This window comes from Colias eurytheme, chromosome 3 (assembly GCF_061535395.1).
Source record: "Colias eurytheme isolate Ceu_HAF_F1 chromosome 3, ilColEury1 Martin Lab GWU primary, whole genome shotgun sequence".
Taxonomy (NCBI): Eukaryota; Metazoa; Arthropoda; class Insecta; order Lepidoptera; family Pieridae; genus Colias; species Colias eurytheme.
Window position 1 is genome coordinate 10,652,326 of NC_142982.1, and position 25,253 is coordinate 10,677,578.

The following is a 25,253-nucleotide window of genomic DNA, read 5'->3' on the forward strand; positions in this document are numbered from 1 at the left end:
CGGGGCATGGGGTTGATGATAAAAGTGTAAGTATATAACGGATTTTTAGGAAATATACACTAACTTCTTTCAACTTTCAGAGTAATAAATTAGGGAATGTAGTCGTTTTATTGCACAATCTGTCTCTCTTAAATCTAACTATACTAGGACTAGTTCAATTCAATTGATTATCGCAACCGGAACTCTATTAGAAGTCCTATTATCATCATTAATATCATAACTTCATTAATGTCTATCAAATTACTTACCGATGCCAACCTGTCGAACCTCGCGAATAATTCATTGAGCAATTTGACTAGTTCCTGTGCACTGCACTTACTTGATAGTTCTATAAGGAAATAAAGTGTTAAAATAGATTATATCATCATCAGGATGTTCAATTATTATTTTTTTATATAATATATCCAAATCTCTCCAGATATTTTAGGAGTAAAGGAAAGACAGACATACAAACAGCTAAAACACGAATATTATTATTTATAACATAAGCATTAAAAGAACTTAACTCACCAGTAAATCCTTTTATATCAGCATACAAAATGGACACATTTTCATGCCTTTGAATGTATAAATTGTTGAACTGTTGTTCTTGAAACTCTCCCTTCACTTTCGAAACATGACTAGATATTTTTGTGGCTAAGAAGTCTGGTATCACTGCAAATACAAAAATAATTCATAGGAATTTTGAAAGCATTCAAAACATTTGCAAATATTAATTTCAATATTTTGTTAAACGGCACAAAATGCGTGAGCGTATGTCCGGAAGTTCGATTCAGGAGTATTTTTCCACTAGTAAATAAGTGAAGGAGGAAGGTGCCTAATATGTGTTTACTTTTTAAGTTAAGATAGTCTTAGTTTTTGTTGGCAATAAAGCTTTTTTTCTTTCTTTTCTTTCTTTCTTACATATTTATAAGATACTCTGTAGACTAAAATAGTTGGCATAAAAGCGAAAAAAACTATAGTAATATTAGATATTATTATTTCGCTTGGAGCATGGATCAGTGCGTCTCGAAGAAAGCCTTGCGCTGTCCCCAGACCGCGATGTACAGGGGCCTTAGACAAAGTAACAATTAAAAAACGATAACGAAGTTAGAAAAGGCAAAAATGTATGGGATTGACATACGCCGCGTTAGATCACGTGGTCTATCTAATGTCAATCCCATACATTTTTCCTTTTCTAACTTCGTTATCGTTTTTTAATTGTTACTTTGTCTAAGGCCCCTGGACGTACATGCCAGCCAAGTTAATCACACTAGCGCGTAACTATCAGAAGCCACTTTGCCTGTAATGTGTGTTATATTCATGCAATACCTAAACTTACCACTCTGAAACAGTTTCCACTTTACGCTGTCCCCAGTCCGCGAGTACTTGGCGTAATTGCCACCCAAGTACATTACGATATATAGCAGCGCGGTAACTATCAGTAGCCAATAAGTTATGTTATGACCACTCATCTACAACTTACCACTCTGAAACAGTTTCCACTGTCTATCACTCTCTCGCTTGGTCCTCTGTCGAGTCACCATAGAGCGGTGTGTCTCAAGGAACGCCTTGCGCTATCCGTAAGATACTTGACGTATATGCCAGCCAAGTTTATCACACTAGCGCGTAACTATCGGAAGCCACATTGCCTGTAATGTGAGTTATAATCACGCAATATCTTAACTTACCACTCTGAAACAGTTTCCACTGTCTATCACTCTCTCGCTTTGTCCTCTGTCGAGTCACCATAGAGCGGTGTGTCTCGAGGAACGCCTTGCGTTGTCCCCAGTCTGCGAGATACTTGGCATACATGCCCGCGAAGTTTACTGCACTGTATAACAGCGCGTTAGCTATGAGCAGACGCATTGCGCAGGATTTTGCCTGTGGGGTAAGGAATAAATAAGTAATTAGCAGGTAAAAAAGAGAAAATGAAAGAATAGCATGGGAATGACTAAGTGATTTCAGATAAGTGATATTTTTTTATACACAGTTTTACAGCAAACAGAGTGAAGGTCACAGTTATGAAATATAAAACAATATTTTTTCAACTTACAACATCAGGGTTATTGTCCATAATATCCTTGATATCCACAGCCGTGGCCAGTACGTGTGAAAGAGACGACAAGAGTCCAATCACTATGCACCAGCCGAGAGAGAGCGGGAGCATTGCATATGGTACAAAGATTATGAACAGCATGTACCATACTTGGTTCTCTGGCGCTTGGAAACCTATTCCTTGACCGCTAAGACCTGTGAAATATAGGATTAGTTTTACGTTTAATAGGCTAGACATTGGTCTATTTGATACGCAAAATAATAGAGGGAGCTCTTTAAATTAAATTAATTTTATTACGAAATAATATATAATAATTTGTGGAAAAATATTTAACCTTACACAATAATCTAGGATTTATAGGACTTAATTACTTTATAGCCGAGATAAATTTTATCGGTCTGAATGGGATAATCCCTCTCTTTTGCTCATATTTTTATGTACGAAAGAATGTGACAAAACATTAACTGATTGTAACGATAAAAGTAGGGTAAATTGATTGATAAATCTTCTACGAAAGACTGATAACAATTGAGAAGTTAAAATTTTTAATAATGATGTTGAGACAATACACAGTTAAACAATAATACTATATACACTTTATAATTTATAACTTACTACAATTCACTACAACTAGCCAGAAATACACTTACCTTGAGCAATGAGTAGTATCCACGTAGCAGCCGGTGCAAGTACCTAGTTGTTGGCGAAGCACCGCCAAGTGCCCAGCAAGCAAAGTGACACGTTGAGCGAAACGCTTACCTTGAGCAATGAGTAGTATCCACGTAGCAGCCGCGGCCCAGTGCAAGTAGTTGTTGGCGAAGCACCGCCAAGTGCCCAGCAAGCAAAGTGACACGTTGAGCGAAACGCTTACCTTGAGCAATGAGTAGTATCCACGTAGCAGCCGCGGCCCAGTGCAAGTAGTTGTTGGCGAAGCACCGCCAAGTGCCCAGCAAGCAAAGTGACACGTTGAGCGAAACGCTTACCTTGAGCAATGAGTAGTATCCACGTAGCAGCCGCGGCCCAGTGCAAGTAGTTGTTGGCGAAGCACCGCCAAGTGCCCAGCAAGCAAAGTGACACGTTGAGCGAAACGCTTACCTTGAGCAATGAGTAGTATCCACGTAGCAGCCGCGGCCCAGTGCAAGTAGTTGTTGGCGAAGCACCGCCAAGTGCCCAGCAAGCAAAGTGACACGTTGAGCGAAACGCTTACCTTGAGCAATGAGTAGTATCCACGTAGCAGCCGCGGCCCAGTGCAAGTAGTTGTTGGCGAAGCACCGCCAAGTGCCCAGCAAGCAAAGTGACACGTTGAGCGAAACGCTTACCTTGAGCAATGAGTAGTATCCACGTAGCAGCCGCGGCCCAGTGCAAGTAGTTGTTAGCGAAGCACCGCCAAGTGCCCAGCAAGCAAAGTGACACGTTGAGCGAAACGCTTACCTTGAGCAATGAGTAGTATCCACGTAGCAGCCGCGGCCCAGTGCAAGTAGTTGTTGGCGAAGCACCGCCAAGTGCCCAGCAAGCAAAGTGACACGTTGAGCGAAACGCTTACCTTGAGCAATGAGTAGTATCCACGTAGCAGCCGCGGCCCAGTGCAAGTAGTTGTTTGCGAAACACCGCCAAGTGCCCAGCAAGCAAAGTGACACGTTGAGCGAAACGCTTACCTTGAGCAATGAGTAGTATCCACGTAGCAGCCGCGGCCCAGTGCAAGTAGTTGTTTGCGAAACACCGCCAAGTGCCCAGCAAGCAAAGTGACACGTTGAGAAGCGAAAACGCCGTCGTCCATGCTATTTTGTACGCGTCTATTGCTTCTGCTATAATAAAAGATGTCTTTTGTGTGATATTTTTGGGTGGAACTAAATTTAACGCGTGCATTTGTATATTTAGAAATTAAAAACTTTGTAACCGATTGTAAATATACGATCTATTCATTATAATATTGACGAATATTTGATAGTAAGAGTGCCTTCGAAATCTATACTAATATTATAAAGCTGAAGAGTTTGTTTGTTTGTTTGTTTGAACGCGCTAATCTCAGGAACTACTGGACAGATTTGAAAAATTCTTTCGGTGTTCGATAGCCCATTTATTGAGGAAGGCTATAGGCCATCATCACACTACATAGTCTTGTTCTGATTTTGCTAAATCAATTTTTCCCACATTTTATAAGGAAGTTGGAGCAGCAGTAGGTAATGTTTAATCGAGGAGACTGATGAAATGTTACTTTTTACTAGAATTATAAATACCATTATTTTTATACGGTTTGAGAAAAATAATATTTTTTAAACGACTGGACGATAACCGTCGATACGTACCTGAGCGAGATTTTACTAAACTTTCCTTCTATCTCAGGAATTATTTATTTTACCTTATTTTATGCTATGTAGCAATCATAATTATTATGTACTAGGTTTCCACCCGCGGCTTCGCTCGCGCAGTCAAAGAAAAACCCGCATAGTTCCCGTTCCCGTGGGATTTCCGGGATTGCGTCATTTTCCCGGGATAAAAAGTAGCCTATGTCCTTTCTCGGGTATCAAAATATCTCCATACCAAATTTAATGAAAATTAGTTCAGTAGTTTAGGCGTGATTGAGTAACAGACAGACAGACAGAGTTACTTTCGCATTTATAATATTATAGTATGGATAGTATGGATGTGAATATTCATTCATATAAACTAGACCTTAACCCGTAATATTCTATTTCAATTACATAGCCTTGATCATCATTAAGGATGCGGTTATCAAAGCCGCGTAAATGTACCTACTATTTGGCGCACAATAGACAATCATATTGTTATTTACCGGTAAACTTACTTATATCACAGATTACTAAATAGTTAGTAGTTATATTCTGATGTAACTAGTGTTTAGGATGATTAGGACAACGTCTAGATTGAAATTGATATTTTTGGTTTTATGGCATTCAAATGCTTTATAAATATAAATTTATTCAGAATAGAAAAAATTCGATCACGAGCGGCCGAGTTGGTCAGGCATACCCCGGAATGGCGCGAAAGGATGCGGGTTTGAGTCCCGCCTTGTGATCGAATTTTTTCTATTCTTTATAAATTTATACGTCTAGATTGACTTATCACTAATTTAAATTTAATCTGTTTGATTTTAAGGAACTAATAAGAAGTTGACTCTGGCGTGAGAAATTATAGAAACTGAATTTAATTATAGATAATATTAGTTGGCCTTTTTTAAATTATATCAGAAGCCGAGGACCGAGGAATGCAATTAAAAATTATTTATTATTTATCCATACTACCTAATTATAACCACGTTTTATGAATGCCAATTCTGTAGGTATGTATATTTTCTTTTGCGAATTAAATTATTCAGCTTTTAAAAATGAATCCCTAAAAAGTTCAACCACGGGATAATAATTTTTGTCTGTAGTTTTATATGAGAAAAAACCAACGTACAGATATCATAAAATATTACAGATTTAAACAACAATATGTATTATATTGTCTCAAAGACATAAAATGAAAATAAATAAGCGACTAAATAGGAACAGACGTTTTAGGCCCTTCGCTCATGGAGCTACTCAAAAAGAACTAGTCACAAACTCAAATTACTAACGAGTTGCCTGAGCGTCACAGCCCATACATGTTCTATGGAGATTCGCACACGACGTGACTAGTTACTAACTGGTGAGTAACGCGTTAGCAACCAATCACGCGCGATGCGTCGTGCCGGTCTCCACGCTACTGGTTTCCCGATTTTCCTTGCTTTTTATGATAAAAATGAACGAGCAAACATTGACAAGTGACTGAAACCTTATAACTTGAGTAGCGTTGTATGCGAGATACAATTTGTAACTGGTTTGTAATCGTAATTACTGATTAGTTCAGTCATTTTTGAGTAGCTCCATGAGCGAAGGGCCTTATAACTTGAGTAGCGTTGTATGCGAGATACAATTTGTAACAGGTTTGTAATCGTAATTACTGATTAGTTCAGTCATTTTTGAGTAGCTCCATGAGCGAAGGGCCTTAGACGAATAAGTCGTAGCGGTGAAATATTATACTATCCGTCTTTCATAAATTGTTTTCCATCGAACTTCTACGAAATTGGCTTGATAGAAATCTTGAGACAAACATGTTTATACCATACTAGCTGTGCCGTGCGGTTTCGCCCCCGTGGCTCCACTCCTGTTAGTCGTAGCGTGATGATATATAGCCTATAACCTTCCTCGATAAATGGGCTATCTAACACCGAAAGATTTTTTCAAATCGGACCAGTAGTTCCCGAGATTAGCGCGTTCAAACAAACAAACAAACTCTTCAGCTTTATAATATTAGTATAGATTAGGTCAGATTTGTTTTTAGGATAAAATTCCTTGCCTTCCTTGCCTATTAATATAAAACTATATAAATAGGTACTTAATTGAATAGGTACTTACAGTTATTTCTACTTGATAACGTGTATATGAGAGCTAAACATATCTGAAAAGAAGAGAAAAATACATTTCAAGTACAACTAAAAAACGTATTTTGTTTTGTGTTTGTTAATTCTGATGAAGAATAAATATTCATACTGATATAATTAACGTTAACATATAAATAACAGTAACTTTTATGAAAGTTAAATTAGATACTTTTCGATAATTTTCTTTTTTGATAAATATTTATTTATTTATTAGAAACTTTATACTTACACATATACATAAATGATTAAAATAATAATATACCTTAAGAGCTAAATCGACCACATTGACCATAATGAGTGACCTCTGCCGCTGCCGTCGTGAATACCTTTGATAAGATAATTCTACTGTTTCGTCCTGAAAATAAATTAAGTATTATACGTATAAGTATGTTTTTTATACAATGAAATTATTAATTAAAAATGTGCTTTTTAAAGAATGTGTAAGATACCTACTAATCAAATCGAAATAAATACTTATTTTATAGAATGGTTCTAAAAATTCTGAACTAGAAGAAAATGTTTATTATCAAGTTGATGATATTTCCAGACACTTTATAATAAAACTGCATACATATGATTTTTTAAAAAATACAACTTTTACACAAAGAACAATACTTAATTACGTAAATAAAACTTACTTTAAAACTATTTGTTATGGAAGGCCAATATATTCCCTTGTAGTAGAGACCAGTTCGCAGCATGCATTCCGTGGCCACTGGGATGAAAAACTTGAATGTTACTTTGAAAGTAGGTAGTTTAGGAAAGTATTCAAGACATTAATATTAAAGATATTATAAATTAAGACACATAATTAAAAAAAAAAAACGTATTTATTGTCATATTGTACAAAAAAAATGTAGTCCCCATACAAAAACATAGACCGGGAGATACTGACACAAAATTTCGAGTCATTTGTAACAAGGATGGCGGTTCTACAGGGGTCTTAGTACGCAATGACAAAAAGAAAAATGATGGTGTGAACGCTGGTACCGGTGTCTTAGTCGCGTGGGCGTTTGTCGAACTCGTCGGAAAAATAGCGAAAGTCAAACGATTTGTAACACAAAAATTTTAGAATTTACCGATAGCCCATAAAAAAGTAGTAGGCGGTAGTGTCATGCCATACTTTTCCGGTGTGACTTACAGCCCGCCATACCGACGCGAATGTGTTGATTTAAATAAAACAATCATTCAACCATTTGTACCAGGCTAACTTTTGCACAGGTAACTATCGTCGTGCAGCCATTTACGAAAATCGCCATGCCATACTTTTCGGACGATTCCAAATGGTCGCCATACCGCCGAAAATCTGCAAAAATTTTTTATTTCGCCAAACTTTTTGTACCAGTATTGCATTTGGATTTTTGGAGAGTATTTGATAAAATGTGACCATTATTATATTTGCCATACTTCTAGTAGGGGGAAAAAGTGCTGTTATACTTGAAAACTTAATTTATTATTAATTTATATAAGTGAGGATTTCCAACACTTAGATCTTTGAAATTTTGTATTTATATTTGTTGATCCTCACACTTACAGGAAAAATAAGTGCCATACTGTTACAAATCGTTTGACTTTCGCTATTTTCCGACGAGTTCGACTAACGCCCACGCGACTAAGCCGCCGGTACCAGCGTTCACGCCATCGTTTTTCTTTTTGTCATTGCGTACTAAGACCCCTGTAGAACCGCCATCCTGTTACAAATGACTCGAAATTTTGTGTCAGTATCTCCCGGTCTACAATAAATAAGTATTATTCAAAAAATATTTCTAGTTTAGTACATACCTATACAATTAATTATTTATTAGGTATAGGTATTTATTAGGTATACATAATGATGATTAATTAAACGAAAAGGAAACTATTATTTAAATTATTAACAATTTAAATATATTTATATTATTATTACTTATTAAAAATTTATACTTAGATATATATTTTACCTGGTTCGCCTTCCGTTCTGAAGGGGTCTATACTATTTCGCGCACTGTTGGAAGATCCATCGTCATCACTTACACGTAACTGTATACAGAAATATTAAATTTAAAATCATCATCAAAATTAGTACTTCTTATTTACTAAAATTGACTTCAACTTCATAAAAAAATAAATATGAAAACCTTATCGTAATTAATGTCATGAAACATTAAAAAATATAAAAAATATCATGCAACAATAATTATAATTACAAAATAATCACAATTTAAATTAACATCTTTATTCTAAGAAATATAAAATCAAAGAATACTTATACTCTAAAAAAGAGTATAAAATCGTACTGATTACATAAAGAACGAAATTAAAAAACACATTTCTTTCATTTCCCGCCATAACTCTTATTTTTTTTTTCATAGACTTTTATTTCTACAGTCATAGACAATGTGTTTTGTTTAGCTTCAAAAAAGGTTTATTATTACAATTACGTGTAACCACAGCGTGTAACAGTATAATTTTTTATATAACAGATTATTGTTTTATATAACGAAATTAATAATTTAGAAACATTGAGATAATATTAATATGGAGATGACACCGCCTACATCACTTATGTTCCACTCAACATACGTCATGTGACGTATGTTGAGTGGTATTTTTTAATGGTTTTAAAGTGAAACGCATCAAACATGCCTTCGTGTGTGTTACGATATTGCACAAATAATACAAATAATACGGAAAAGTGCAAAGGAATAACTTTCATCGTTAAGTACCTAACTAGATAATAATTTTTAAAACTTAGTTAGAGCAAAAAAATGGCGCACAGATTTTGTTCGTGGTGTCTACTCCATACGTAGTAATATTATCTCAATGTTTAGAAATAAGGTTATTATTTGAATCTTCTAAATAATTCAAAGGAAAAATCCCTAAGAACAACATCAAGAAACTTTTACAGGTAACATTAAGCACCTAAGTCACACACATACTAAATTTTGTACCGAAAATTATTAATATTAGCTGTAACTATTAACTTATATATGTCTCACTACAACTATCTATCCCAATTTGCACAATGAAATTAGGTCGCTTAAATTCACTTATTACTTTCAAAGTACACGAATAGCTAACTAACTTCGAAATTACGATTTCGAGATTTGATTACAAAATAACTTATAAGTGTAGTTAGGAATATAATTGAAGCAATTTTCTCCAAATGTAAGACTATTTAAAAAACAGTTGTAGTAATGTTACGAGTATGGCATTTTCCAAAAATTTTAAGACTAAATTCGAGTACCTGATAATATACGAATATTAAAACATTTATTTAATGGATATTTAAAGAAATCATTATATATTTTCAATAACATGTAAAATCCGCGCATTTCAAATATAATTAGTGTAAGTATACGTATAGTTTGTACTTTGTATACTACTAAATCTACGCGTGTATTTATTTAATAATTAAATTACACATCAAATTACTACTATAATAGACCTATTCTTATTTTTTCTACTAAAATCAATTCATTGTCTTCTAACCTTTCCGATATCTTACTTACAATTTCATACTAAATAAATAAATAAAGCAAAACACTTGTAGCCCGTAACCATTCGCAATTAATCTGTTTCATTTAATGTTACCCTCCTTAATTAGATAGGGATTTAGATAAGCATAGAAACGCGGGGATAACTCTTTAATACTCAATCTGATAGCAGAGGAACGCGAGTATTTCTACATCTTTAAATCAAAATACAATATGTATTATGATAACAATTCTGTGCACGGAGGTTTTGCAGCCAACGTTAAGCAAAATTACCAATCTTCTATTAAATGATACGTTAATATTCAAGACCAAATCTAAAAAATAAAATATAAATCAAACTAGATGATAGTTTTTGATACACCTTATCCATATTGACGGCCATCAGTTTTCAACCCTGTGTGCATCTCGGGCGGTTATAGCGGCTTACCGTTCGCGAGAAAAACCTTAGTGCAGCCTCCGCCTAAGACGGCAGAGAATGTCTAAAAACTGTTAATTTGAATTATGGTATATATTAATTAATGAACGTGCTACCGCTCCTATCGCTACAGTGAGGCCAATTAAAATCATTGATACAACTCTGTTGCAGCGCATATAAAGTGGCTGCCTCGTGTGGCTTCATTAACATTTCTTTAAGTGAAATATTTTATTTCGTCTTAAGATGCTCATGTTTTTATTTATGTCAATCCTTTGTGGAGTCAACGAAGTGTTTTCTTTCTTCTCAAAATTCAAATTCAAATTTCATTCTTTGATTTGAGTGTATTCTTTCTTACCTGGTCTTCGGGCACGGAGCAGCTAGCCCCGTCACCCGGCTGCCGCTCACTCATCGGGTGGAGTGTGTCCTCCCCCTCCCCGTCCCCCTCGCGCGCCTCCTCGCAGCAGTTACCCTGAAAACGTTGTCTATGGTCAATGTTGATAAGGACAGACTTATTTTGGTTTTAGGGCTTTGGAATAATTGAACCCGAATAAGTTCTACTAACAAGAGTAGGTACGCTATTTAGACTTACCAAAAGGCAAAAGTATTAGGGATAGAGAATAATATTAATATTCGACGATAGAAACAGTAATAGATTGATCATATGGAAATAAAACTTAAAATAATAAGAGTCAAGTGTCAACAATTAATATGATGATTTCATAGTATGTTTAGATAAAGTGTTCATTTCTGTAAAAAATTAACGAAATAATATTAACACAGATTAAACTTCTACCAAAGAAGAAAATCCAACAAATTTGTGCTAAATCAAAAGAGAATGAAATGAAAACTTGAAATAAATTACAAAGTTGCTCAAAGACCGATCATTTCACCGTGAACCACTGTTCGAGTAATAAAGAAAAATAAACGGTAAAACTAGAATGCTATAAATGTCCCGTCGCAAGCTGTCGATCATAATTAAAGTTAAACGTAAATAAAATGAAAATTGTGGTAAAAGCTGAATTATTATAATTAGTTTAGGTCATTTATCGGACGCGTTTAAAAGCGCTTTTATTAAGTTATTGTTGTGTTTGCTTACTTTTAAAGAGATTAAATTAAAAACATTAAATATGAATAAGAAACGTAACTTATGTACACAACGACTGTAAGTAGAATCGCTTTAGAAAAAACTGAAAAAAGCAATCCAATCATAAACCAAAAAAAAATTCACAACGTAGCCAAATTATCCTTTTTCCATTTCCATTGACACATCTTGCAATTTCCAGAGTTACCTAACATAACACCGTCATTATGCGCTCCTAGTACAATCCCTATATTAGCACTAAGCTTGGAGAACGTCCGCCCTCACTGGTATCATGGTTATAACTCATTACAATACTCTACAGAACCGAAAATAACCCAGTATACATTCTATGGTGACGGTCCGGTGACGGCGGCAGTGGAGAAACGCTCTTAGGTATGTATAACGTAGCAAAATAACCTTTTTCAACTTCCATTACACTTCTTGCACGCTACACCAGAGTTAACTACGCGGTACTCATGCACTCCTAGTACATTCTCAATTCAGACAAAGCTTCGAAAATGTCGCCCACACTGGTATCATGATTCCTTCAAAAAACCCTACCATAACAAAACCAAAAATAAACGTGGGTTACATAGATAAACAAAATCACGGAAAAACTAACCTTTTATCCTCCTACATCTTTTTTTTTTTTTTTTTTTTTTTTAATCTTTTTTATTAAGGGATTTTAGTCCTAAAGGACGATGCCAATCCCATCGTACCTTATATACAAATATTTAACACTTCAGAAACTATCTTAACTATATTTTAAATTTAAATTTGAATAGCATTCTAGCTGCATCAGAGTGTGGTGCAGCTAGGATGCTATGATATGCACCGACATTCAAAACATTTATTTTAAAATTTGTCAATAAGTCTTTTCTTTTGACATCATTCCGGACACACTCCATGAGGAAGTGTATCCAACACTTCATCGTCATATTTATGACAAAATTCGCAGTTGGGCGAGTCAGCTTTTTTCAGGAGATAAGCAAAACCTCCGCACGGTACGTGTCCGGAACGAAGTCGAAAAGCGGTTACAGTTTCGCATCTATTAAACTTATTGCTATAAAACCATGGTATGTGAAGAGGCTCACATTGTATGCTCTTGTACCAAATGCCCTTTAGTCTTGACCTTTCATTAAAATACTCTTTGAACCTATTTAAACACTTAAATTTGAATTTTGTTAGAACTTCCGAATAATTTGGTAAGTAATCGATTTCTTCTCCATCTAAAATAGCCGTTTTTGCTAGCCTGTCAACCTCTTCGTTACCACTCAGACCGATATGGGAAGGAATCCATTGCAGTGCCAAAGTAACATTGGAGTTATTAAAATTATTAATTTGTTCTATTATTTTGTATGCTATCGGGAAACCTCTCTTACCGGACACACAACGTTTAAGATGATGAAGGGCACTTTGACTGTCTGTGAGAATAACTATTCTTTGGGCATTTATATCAGCGGCATAGATTAAAGCCTTAGACACTGCAAGTAATTCCGCTGACATTATGGAAATGTAACTATTATTAATTTTATATTTATAGGAGTATTTTCTATTGGGGTCCCAAAAAGCAAAACCAAGGCCATTTACAGTTTTAGATCCATCAGAATAAATACAATTGTAACCGATGAATTTATTGTGGAGTTCATTCAAAATATCTAGTTTTATCTGTTGATCAAGATATTGAGACTTTGGACCATTTATACAATCTAAGTTAGTAAAAATGTTATTTTGTAAATTAATATTGGACACCCATGTGTCTAGAGTAAACGTATGGAGTAAATCAGATGTTGAGACCGGGTCTTCACGAGTATCCTTATAGCAGGTTGCAAGCAATGGTTTCTTTTTATGATTCCAATAGCTTCTATCACATAGATTATACAGTTCACTTAATAGTGCATTATTAATATTGCTATTCCAAGAGTGTGTTTTTAAACAGAACTTATAAGCTAAATACAATCTTCTTACACTCATCGGTGGAATGCTCAGCTCGCATTCCATAACATGAATAGGAGTGGTCTTTAAAAAGCCACCAATAATTCTCAGTGCCTGGTTTTGCAGTCTATCAATCTTAGATAGGTGACAATTGGCTGCATTATCGTATATGTAGCTGCCATAATCTAAACGGCTTCTTATAATCGCAAAATAAATCCTACGTAGGTGAATGGGATGTAGACCCCAATTGGACCCAGCTAATACTTTGAAACAATTCAAAAACTTCAGAGCTTTTGCACAACACTCATTTATGTGTTTTCCCCACCTAAGAGATCTGTCTAACCAAAAACCTAAGTATTTAAAACAATCAACGGGGCTTAATAAAGAATTATTAATATAAATTTGGACCTGTTGCATTCTACGGGCTCTACTAAACACACAGTACCTAGACTTTGTACCAGATAATTCCAAACCCAGTTGTTCCACCAATCTAACAAAACTATTAAGTGCTTCTTGCATGTTTAAAACACTAACTTCAAGTTTCCTTTGCTTTTCAAAAATTACGAAATCATCAGCGTATTGACATATAAATACTTGATTGATATGCTGACAAACACTAGTAGTTACAATATTAAATAATAAAGGCGATAAAGGGTCACCTTGAGGAATACCTTTATTTGTCGACCGTATCAAAAATTTATCCTCATCATCACACTGGATTTGAAGGTGTCTTAACCGCAAAAACTCCCATAAATATGTGCATAACCTTATGCCCACCTTTAGTTCATCCAAAATACTAATTACTCTAGAAACCAGTACATTGTTATAAGCACCTTCAATGTCTAAGAAACATGCAAGTGTTGGAGTATTGTAGGTAAAGCCTATTTGAATGCTTGAGACAAGGCGGACTAGACAATCCAAGCTAGATTGACCTCTCCTAAATCCGACTGTATTACGAGATAATATGTTGTGATGTTCGACATACCATTCGAGTCGTCTACATAACATTAAATGAAAGGTCTTACACAAACATGACATAAGGGCAATCGGACGAAGTTTTGAATGTCCGTTGGAACTATTTTTTGGAATGGGCAATATATTTATATTTCTCCATTGAGCAGGGACACAGCCATAGGTATAAATTAAATTATAAAGATTTAGTAAGAAACGTTTACCGCTTTCTGGAAGATTATATATCATACTATAATAAATACCATCCAAACCAGGAGAAGTATCTTGCTTTTTTAAGCAGTTTACCATCTCATGCATAGCAAAATGGTCATCAAGTTTGGTGCTAGATGTACCAAAAGTAGGTGGAGGTTCAGATACGAAGTCAGGTGTTAAAGTGGACAATAATTCTTCTTTGGCTTTGTCGGAGGCATAAGATTTCGCTTGACTAAAACCTTTAATCCACCTCATTTTACGCCACATGTCTGAGAGACTTGTATTTTCGTCTATACTACTACAGAAACTACGAAAGCTTTGAGATTTAGCTTGCCTTATTAACCGTTGACCCTCTGCTATTTTTAAGTTAAGTTTAGACAGATTCTGTGGAGTGGGATTCCTTCTAAAGCATTTAAGCGCAAGACGTCGTTCAGCTATTACCTTAGAGAGTTCTTGATTCCAATATACTTTAGGTACGAATATACGGTTAGAATTGATACACTTTTTTTGTAAGGAATACTTTTGTCTGCTATATCGTTAATTATATTTAAAAAATGGTCATACATATCTTGAACGTGGTTAAAATTTCTGCTAATTTGTGAGAATAACCTATCTGCTATGTTTGAGTATTCTGTCCAATCAGCCAGTTTTAAATTTCTTTTCGCTATAAATTTTAGGCTTTCCTGATATTTAGCACAAATCCTAACAATTAAGTGATCGCTTCCAAGGTTCTCATTGGTCACATTCCATTCGGCATTTACCGCAATATCAGTAGAACAGAAGGATATATCTGGTGAAGTTTCCTGGATACTACCATTAACAAGCTTCACTCTTGTAGGGTCACCATTGTTAAGTGAAATGAAGCCAAACTCAAGAGAGCTATCAAAAAGTTGGCTACCCCGAGGATCGATCCTATTTGACCAGTTACTATGGTGACCATTAAAATCTCCTAGTATCAAAGTTTTCCTAGAGAAAAGAGAAAAGACATCATCCCAATCTACTTGGGACGTTCGCACAGATGATGGACAGTATATGGAAATAACATGCTGCAAATACTTACAATTTAATATGTTGATACCTACAATCTCAATGCCAGCATTACGCAGTTGAATAGAAGATCTTGAAGCTTTCAGCGACTTGTGGCAAATGATTGCAACGCCTCCATAACCATCCGACCTATCTTCTCGGAAAATACTATAACCTGATAGATTTAAAACTGATTCCGAATTAAGCCACGTCTCACTAATAACTGCTATATGAGTTTTCTCTCTGTTAAGAAGCGCTTCAAAATTTAACAATTTTGGTTCCAGGCTCTGAGCATTCCACTGAAGAACGTTTAACTTAAAACTATAACTATTAGCCATTACTTATGTTGTTAAAAAATAATTGTAATAAATTCCCTTCCTTAAATATATCACACAAGAAAGAAGTAAGCTCGTCGACAACCAACCGTATGCACAGATAAATTTTTTCATTAAAATCTTTTCTGGACAGTATTATTTGCTTTATCTTATTCAAAAATGCTGTGAATGTTCTCTCTTTTCTCTTTCCTTTACCTTCTGATACCGGTTCTCTTCCATCGTTACACTCGAGTACTTCGTCCCTTTCTATTATGTCTTCTGTAAATATTTTTCCTTTTGATTTGTTTCTTTTTTTCCGAAATGATGTCATGCCACTAATTTCTGAGGTCATTTCATTATCTATGTTGTTTTCTAAATCTTCATCTTCCATTACTTCACTTGTAGTCCTGTTCTTACCCTGGATGACTATGTCTCTATAAGAAGGGGTGCCAACCTTAGCATCATTATTTTCTCGTGAATCTATATAAGTTGATGAGTCGTTGTTGTTGTCGAGCCTAGATTGAATATTGCTTTCAAGGTAAAGAGATAAGCCCTTGCTGTAGGTGCAGTTATTTTCACTCATAATTCTTTTAATTCGCTTTTCCTTAATAAAAACTGGACAATTTTTGTCCAGAGCCATATGTTCCCCTTTGCAATTTATGCACCAAAACCTTTTAGTTTCACAATTTTCGTGCCTTTGGCCACATTTTGGACAAATGATCTTTCTACTTGGACAAAACTTTTTTGCATGACCAAATTTCCAACAACCTGCACATTGTGTGACAGGAAAGATGTAACGTTCAACCTTAAACGGACACCCGTAAACATGTACGTACGAGGGTAAGGACGAACTTTTAAAACCAAGACGGACCACGGTACTGTCTACCCACTGGCCGTCGCTTGTCAAGCGCTTTAACCTTCTCATTGAGACAATCTCATATTCACATGCGGACTCTTGAAGTATTTCCTTCTCTTCAATATCTAAATCTATATCTCTCACAATACCATAAGAAATATTCACTTCATCCATATTTTGACACCGATAATTATTCTCATTAAATCTCTTGCACTTCAACAGTTTGCTCGCATCTTCCTTGTTTTTGAATGTAATTATTACTTTATACGGACTTCTATACTTAATTGATATTATATTTCCAATATTTTCCACGCTTAAGAGCTTTGCCAAACCAAATTGTTTAGGTAACAATTCCATAGAGGATAAACGGACCCGAACACCTTCAATAGCTTCATCATCTCTTGTTTTCATATTTGTTGTTTCATTATTTTGATCGGACGAACTGCGCAATAATCTTTTGGGCTTTCTTTTAACGGCTATAAATCCCTCATCATCATTTATAATCTCTTCCTCGCTATCTGACCTGTGTCTTTTTTCTGGACCCATGGGCATGTCAATTATCACTTCCTTTTCTTTCTGTTTCTCTTCATTCATCCCTTCTGATTTTTCAGAGCCAACACTCATAGATCGATTGAAACTAGCCATAATCCAAAGTCAAAATAAAAATTGACATGAGGGTAGAATTAAAATAAAACGCCGCTAACGCTCACGAAATACGAAACTGGGCAACTGACGTGCGTCTTATGCCGTCGCTCGCGCGCAACTGATCCTCCTACATCTTGCACATTATACCAGAGTTAACTACGCGGTACTCATGCGCTCCTAGTACATTCACTATAAGCACTAAGCTTCGAAAACGTCCGCCCACACTATCATGGTTAAACGCATTAACCCTGTCTCCTTATCACTTATCAATAGTCACTGATAACACGGCAGCTTTCATTATTTCGTGTTATTTCTGGCGTTTACGATTTCAAGCTGAAATCAGTAGCCGTGAATGCGGAAAATTTTCCGATAAAAGGTACCTACATATTGCCTCTACTTATTTATCATAGGATATCAAAATATAGGAGTGTAACGCATAATTTGCTCACACTGCATATACAGTGTGTCCGGACATGACATACCGATATTTGAAGGGGCTATTCTCCAGGTATTTTTATCGACAATTCATCCCCTCTACAGTCCCCTACCTCACCCCCCTCAAAATGGTTTTCGAATTTTTTAAAGTATGTTTCATCACTCTTATCAATTAAATTTGTTTAGTGGTCCCTAGAATAACTTGTTATTGTTCAAATAAAACCAAATTTAGTATTTTGTGACACTCACTTTCGAAGTTATTACAATTTTCATAAATTCACTATCCGAATTGATAGGTTTGCCATTTTGAGGGGGGTGAGGTAGGGGACTGTAGGGGGGTTGAATTGTCAAAAATACCTGGAGAATAGCCCCTTCAAATATCGATATGTCATGTCCGGACACACTGTATACTTAAGTAAAATTGTGGTTAAACAAATCACTCCTTAGAGAAACAATAAGTAAACTACGGAACCCTAGAAACTGACTTTTCATTTCATAAAATCATTAAAACTTCATATCTGGACCAAACTTAACTTTGGAAATTCGAGACTTTTTCATAACTAACCTGTGGTTGCAAACAATTTTACCTAGACTATTTCAGTTTGTTTGACAGTATACATTCAGTCCAAAATTCAACTAAATTCGTACTAGGTATATGTAGACTAGATTACCGCCTGCGGCTTCGTATGTTCCACTAACTTGGGGAATTTCGGGGTAGCCGAGGCTTAAACAGCGATTATTGTTTATTAATGCAAGATTTTTTCGCAATTATTTGCAAGAGCAGTGATAAAAATGTATTGTTTTAGTTAATCTAATAAAAAATATGTTCGTGTTTGCCTTCCTTCTCATTTTGCGATTCTGCACATTTAATTAATTAAAATTTTCACATAAACGTTTCCCAAGATCGTGTTGTTATTTTCCAGTTATAAAAATAAACCGCTAATGGATTTTTCATAACTTTCATAATAACTGACCATAAACAAATTAATGTTATAGGTATGTATATTTCAAATGCATGATGCATTTAAAACTTTTATTTTACGGACTGCGAAATCCAAGTTAGTAGTACTGTTAAATTCCCTTTTTTGATATTTTTTTAATATTTAGTAACTATGATATGTGTCATTTCACACGAAATGTCGTGTGAAATGACATGAATCTCAACGGTAACCTTATCTTGTAAACAGCTAGTTTCGCCCGTGGATTCGCTTGCGTGATCCATACTGAACTAACGTTTTGTTATTGCTCGTAAAATTCCAACCCCTATAACACCCTCATTTCATTAATTTTTATAAACATAATAAACCGCTATCGTTTTTACAAGCTTAGAAAGATAGAAGAGCGTGTGTACCGAACACACCTGTCAGAAGTGAAACTTCCTTACTGTCAGAAGTGAAACATCATAGCAAGATTCAAAGATACTCGTCGTTGATTTCAAAGATACTAAAATCGTGGCCTTATCTATGACGTGACGGTATTGAAATTCGACTCTCAACGCTATAAAGAAGTTTCACTTCAAAAGAATATCCAAACACGTTTTAACTTCTTAGTTAATTTTGTAAACGTCATTATTTATATTGAACAAAACCCTTCTCTGTTAAGAATGGTTTAAAAGTTAATATGCATACTTATACGTCATCTATCATCTCACATGTGCCATAGACTGGTTATGCGTGTCATCTCCCTTCACAAGATTAATGATGAGGTCATTGAACTATATTTCCTCACTTAGCGTGTAAGGGCTTTTGAATACGGCCTTTGAACTATTCGCATTTTTACAGTAATTGACGTTAAAAAATAATCTATACAAATATTATAATCTATACAAATATTATAAAGCTGAAGAGTTTGTTTGTTTGAACGCGCTAATCTCAGGAACTACTGGTCCGATTTGAAAAATTATTTCGGTGTTAGATAGCCCATTTATCGAGGAAGGCTATAGGCTATATATCATCACGCTAAAACCAACAGGAGCGAAGCAATGCGGGTGAAACCGTGGAGCGCAGCTAGTTTGTAATAAATATTGATAATATGACTCGTTAGATTTTTCTTTCACTGCTGGATAGTCCTTCCATACAATTACATGCTATTACCAACTTTATGAGATGGCTGTTACCTACCTATATTAAAAAGAAATAAGTACGAATTGCCTGTATAATTAATATTATCTGCGGTATTACAAATTTACAACGATTTGTACAAGCTATTCAAATATAAAAAATATCAATTAAATACAATCTTATGTTGTTTGTTTTCCATAATACGAGTACCGAATGTTTTTATACATATTGAACATTATGATTAGTTCTTCTTTGCATTGGATCAAAAAATGTGAATATCTTTTAGTTTTCGTACTGGCAACTTCAAGATGATTCATAATCCGATAGTCTATGGATTATAGATGTTCTATTTTCAAATAGCTATGAATATATAATCTGTATTCAAAAACAGACAAATAAAGCAAAGTCAACAGAGCGCGGTTTAGTGGTGTATGAACAAACATCATTATTTACCGCGTTAAGCCTCCACCCTAACGCTGTTCTTCCCTTTTTGAATACACTTGAAATATTCGAGTACTATTACGTTTAGTTTTTTAGTATAAATTGTATCAGTTTGAATGACGTTTGTTTACACACTTTTTTCAAACCTATCTTATGTAGTTTTAATTATATTTTACTAGGTTTCCGCCCGCGGCTTCGCCCGCACAGTCAAAGAAACACCCGGATAGTTCCCGTTCCCGTGGGATTTCCGGGATTGTATCAAAATATCTCTATACCAAATTTCATGCAAATTGGTTCAGTAGTTCAGGCGTGATTGAGTAACAGACGGACAGACAGAGTTACTTTCGCATTTATAATATTAGTATGGAATAGTATGGATTAATTTCGAATTTCGATAAAGTCATATCATCATTTTTTATTCATAACTTATATACAGAACGCTTAATCAAAATTATTATCATTTATAATAAATAGTAATAAAACTACTTGATGAATGTGAATTGAAGTGAAAATACTATAAAGTTTTATTCATTCGTTTTTAAAAATGTTTTCAAATACACCGTGGAATGTATTTATCCAACTGGGAACTTTTAACAAGTTCAACATTATTACAGACTTATCCTACTGATTAAAATTTTAGTCCTTGAACTGGAAAATCAATTCTAGAACTCAGGGCATCTGGTGATAAGTAAATAATATTTTATTACACAAACTATTGACCGTTTGGTAAGAAATACAGTTGTGCAATCAACAATGCATACATTCTGATTTAAAGCAATATGAACCATAGACTCAGATCTATTTTCAATTAAGTTTTAGTCACTGGCAACTTACAGTATGAAAAAAATAACGAATTTTAGAATCGCTCAAATTTCAAATTCAGAATGTGATAATGATGTAGTCGTAGTCATAATTTCAATTAAGTATCAATTAAGTAATAAATCGACTAACTAACATAAATAACTATTTTATTGTTTACAAACCTGTCATTTTCACTGGATACTTGATAATGGAAGCCCATACATCGAACAGCGTCACCATTTTGACATTAATTGTATATCAACCTTTATATAAGGTTATGAAGAAAATTCTACTTTACATGTAAGATGTAAGGTTGAAATTCGTTTGTCGGTTTTATATAAGCTACGACCACATCGTTCGAGCTAACTGACCGGAAACTCATTTAAAGGGTAGATCTCTACGTATAAAACTGTTTACACTTTACACTTTACTGTGGATTTTATTTTAGTCTTGATTCATTCAGCGTTCATAAAGCTTAAAGGTAATTCATTAAGCCTAAAGGAGGTTTTACATTGATTTTTTGTGATACATTTTTAATACTATCTGTAAATAAATTTAATGTAGGTGCGAATCTACATGTTAATAGTTATTTGGATGAAAATGAGAGCAATAATTTTTTTTCTTAGTAGGTATGTGTGGATGTAACTATTTCTACAAATTCCATTCAATTATAAATTAGAAGTGAGTTATAACGTAAAAATATATTTCAACCTGTTTAAAATTAAAAAAAATACTTCTCACGAATATAATAATAATTAGAAAATTTATTTCATTTTGGACGATTTCCAAAATTATTCACTAAAGAAGCGTTCCGTCAATTTGCATTCTCCTTCATTCGTTGTAACTCGTAACATTTGAACGCGTTACAAAATGTGTTTTATTACGAGACATTTTAGAGGTTAATTACCGACGTAATTACAAACAAATGCTTACAGCCGCTGGAACAAATTCTGTTTAAGCGAAATACATAAATCTGCAGACGGCCTCTTTACGACGATCTATTTAAAAAAGTAATTATTTTAAAGCGAAGTTAACGTATGTACGTCAAATACTAACGTTTTCATTGTTTAAGGCCAGATTTTTCAATCCTTAGTTAAAACTTAGCCGTCTAATAAAGTATTACACGATAATATTAAAATGTCACCTATAAACTGTCAAATAAATGCAAGAAGAAAATATTTTTGAAATGGTAGTTTAATACGTTATTCGACGAATAAGTTTTAATCAACGATTGAAAAATCAGCCCTAAATGAAGTAAATTCCTTAAACCGGCTACTCACCTACCTGCACCAGGGGCAATATTAAAAATGCACCCTTAATTGGCTCCTTAATTGTGATGTGTATAGGCAAGCAGGGGCATTGCATCAAGACAATTGTGTTGAAGCATTCAATTTCCTTGATATACTTTTATTTTGGATTAAATTATGCAGACAAATCTAATTTGATGTAACATAATATTGTTCTTATAAAAATAATATTTAATAGTGTGTACTGAAAGGCATAGTGGCTTAAGTTTAGTTGTTAAAAAGTAGGGATGTTTAGGTAATTTAAATAATCCACGATACTTATTTCATCGTGTCGAAAGCAATGTTAACCTATTTTAATAATAAAAATGTGACGAATAAATAGAAGAAGCATAATATATTAATACAAAAAGTAATTACAAGAATCTCAGCAAGACAATGTCTAAAAACGGCACTAATCCAAAAAACTCGTAGCACCCTCGTAGCGGTCCGTAGGCTCTTAATCCAGCGTAGCCAAGACTCGAGGGCGGTCCAAAAGCGCCTTTTTCGCACTTATACCTTTCCGAAAGCGTGGAATTGGGTCAGAGAGTCGCTTGTCACAAACAGTTGATTGTAAACCCACTTTATTACACACATACCTTCGCTTGTTTATATAAAACACGGACAGTACGCTACGATAATCCCAACATAGTATAAAACAATATCGCTTTCTCTGTCCCTATGTAAGGTTAAATCTTTAAAACTACGCAACGGCTTTTGATGCGGTTATTTTAAATAGATAGAGAGATTGAAGAGGAATGTTTTAGTATATTATTTATTAGGTTTTAGAGAAGCTGCGGGCGAAAAGCTAGTATTAATTTAAAACACGGAAATACGCTACGCAACCATAATGTAAATAATAAAAGATGGAATAAAAACTCCATACGACGTTTTGTGTAGTCGATAAAAAGTTTTGTGGTGCGATAAAAAGTTGTTTGTATGACCGCAGCTTTAATATTACTGATATTTTACGTTGCGTAAGATAGTGGAAAACATCCGAGATAAATATAGAATAGAATAATTTTATGAACCCGAGAATTTGTCTATACAATACAATGTTTATTACGATTTCACGCAAAATATAATCAGCCGATTTGTCTCAAATATGTATATTGTAAACGTTTTAATATGTATGAAGACACAGACCAGTTATGAAGAATATGCTTCTCTCCTTCACCAAGGTTAAACAATGTCGTTTAGGAGATCATAATATTATCATAATGCAGATTATAAATCTTTTAATATCGTAAATGACCTGTCTCAAAGGGTGTTTCTTTTTAAGACACTTTAATTAGCTTTACCTGTATGTTTGTATGTTCCTCTTTTTTGACCCACTTAAAACGGACAGATTAATTTCAAATTTATAGTACACTTATCGGTAGTAACTTTGTTATAAGCATAAAGAAAACTTATTACTATATCATAGTTATCAACGTTTGGATACTTACAGTGTCCGCAGTACACTCTTCGCCAATCACTGAAGGCACTTCCACCATCTTGCTCAGACAATTTCGACCTGTAATAAACAAAAGCTTACTTTAACGATTTCTATTTGAAATATGCTTATATTATGTAGTATTAAAATTCAACTTTAAGTAGTATATCTTTTTAATTAGGTATTATTTTCATATTTGTAAAGGAAATTTCACTAAATGCAAAATAAAATATTCATATACATATTTGACGAATTGCTATGAGGCAGGCCTATCAGTACATAAAAAGACAACATAATATTTATTACAATATCGCTATAGCTCTCTAGCTATAGCGTATAGTAGATACTCTTATCTACTCTGCACGCACCACAAATTACAAGTGAAGAAATTGCATGCAAACTGACTATACAATAAAACTTACCAACAAGGTCATAGCCTAAAGACAACCAAAAAGAGGGGTTATGTAGTTTAAGCATTCTATGAATAATTTTTATTACATGTTATGTACAAAATATGTGGGTTCGATTCCCACCCGGGGCAAATATTTGTGTGATGAACATAGATGTTTGCTCTGTGTCTGGGTGTTAATTATATCTATATAAGTATTTATTAAAAAAAAATTATATATGTATGTTTATCAGCCATCTGGTTTCCATAAAACAAGCGAAAGCTTAGTATGGGATCGTATCGTGCCGTGTGTGAAAATTGTCCTGAAATATTTATTATTTATTTATTGATTAAATAAAAAGATCGTTTACAAATAAAAATATATAGTTAAACATATAGTTAAAAATACAGTTAAATATATAATTTTGGGCCAAAATTTCACCAACATTAGGAGTATTTTGTTCTAGTTTTGCTTCATTTTTTCTTGCATTCCCCTCCTATTTGTTGAAGGGTAATGTTATATAGCCTTCATTATCCAACATCTATATGATTATCCAACACCAAAAGATTTTGTGTCCACCAAAAAATACTAGTGTAGGTACATATTTATTTAACGTATAACTAGAGTAGGTACTGAATGTAAAATGTCAAATCTGTATACACCAGGGTTTAACAGGGCCTTATAATTATAATTAGCATAGATTTCAAATTATTAAAATAGTAATTAGTAAAAGTTAAACTCGCCAGGAAATTAAAACAGAAAGCACTACACCAAACATGCCGTTTAGCAGGTCAAACACGAAAGCCTGTCATTCTTTCCTGCAGCCTGTCTTTGTGATACAGCCGAGACAGCTAAAATGGCATGTCAATAGTTCGAACGGAAATACATTTTGTACTGTGTCGGTTTTGTATACGGGAAATCGAGGTCATATTTCCTTAGTGGCACTTGGGGTAGGTTTTTTTAGTTCTTTCCTTCCGCAGCTTTGCTCTGGTAAGCGTCGCCTTTTCATGAGAATAAATGATATTCATTAAGT

The 25,253-nt window shown here is 34.4% G+C and overlaps 2 protein-coding genes across 2 annotated transcripts in view; both read right to left on the minus strand.

Annotated features, from left to right (window-relative positions):
- Positions 1 to 2,232, minus strand: part of LOC149909957 (adenylyl cyclase 78C-like) — a 20,353-nt gene extending 18,121 nt beyond the window's left edge. Inside the window, exons 1-4 of the mRNA XM_090118426.1 lie at positions 2,036 to 2,232; positions 1,671 to 1,863; positions 511 to 654; positions 249 to 328 (exon numbers count right to left, since the gene is read on the minus strand). Of these exons, the coding sequence (XP_089974552.1) occupies positions 249 to 328; positions 511 to 654; positions 1,671 to 1,863; positions 2,036 to 2,179 (561 nt within the window). The 5' untranslated portion in view covers positions 2,180 to 2,232. The remainder of the gene's footprint in view (positions 1 to 248; positions 329 to 510; positions 655 to 1,670; positions 1,864 to 2,035) is intronic.
- LOC149909958 (adenylyl cyclase 78C-like) lies at positions 2,226 to 23,908 on the minus strand. The gene is made up of 8 exons (XM_090120210.1): positions 23,845 to 23,908; positions 10,711 to 10,824; positions 8,405 to 8,483; positions 7,103 to 7,179; positions 6,727 to 6,819; positions 6,439 to 6,481; positions 3,582 to 3,843; positions 2,226 to 2,232 (listed from the first exon to the last, which is right to left on the minus strand). Exons 1-8 carry the CDS (start codon positions 23,890 to 23,892, stop codon positions 2,226 to 2,228), a joined length of 723 nt encoding a protein of 240 aa, XP_089976336.1. The 5' UTR covers positions 23,893 to 23,908.
- Positions 23,909 to 25,253: the final 1,345 nt, after the last annotated feature.

Excerpts from the sequence above, each read along its gene's own strand:
- LOC149909958 (XM_090120210.1), bottom strand. The coding sequence starts at position 23,892 with ATGGTGGAAGTGCCTTCAGTGATTGGCGAAGAGTGTACTGCGGACACT. Across the intron at positions 10,825-23,844 it reads AAGAGTGTACTGCGGACACT|GGTAACTGCTGCGAGGAGGC; the intron begins GTAAGTATCCAA and ends CAACGTTTTCAG. Across the intron at positions 7,180-8,404 it reads CAGAACGGAAGGCGAACCAG|TGGCCACGGAATGCATGCTG; the intron begins GTAAAATATATA and ends TTTTCATCCCAG.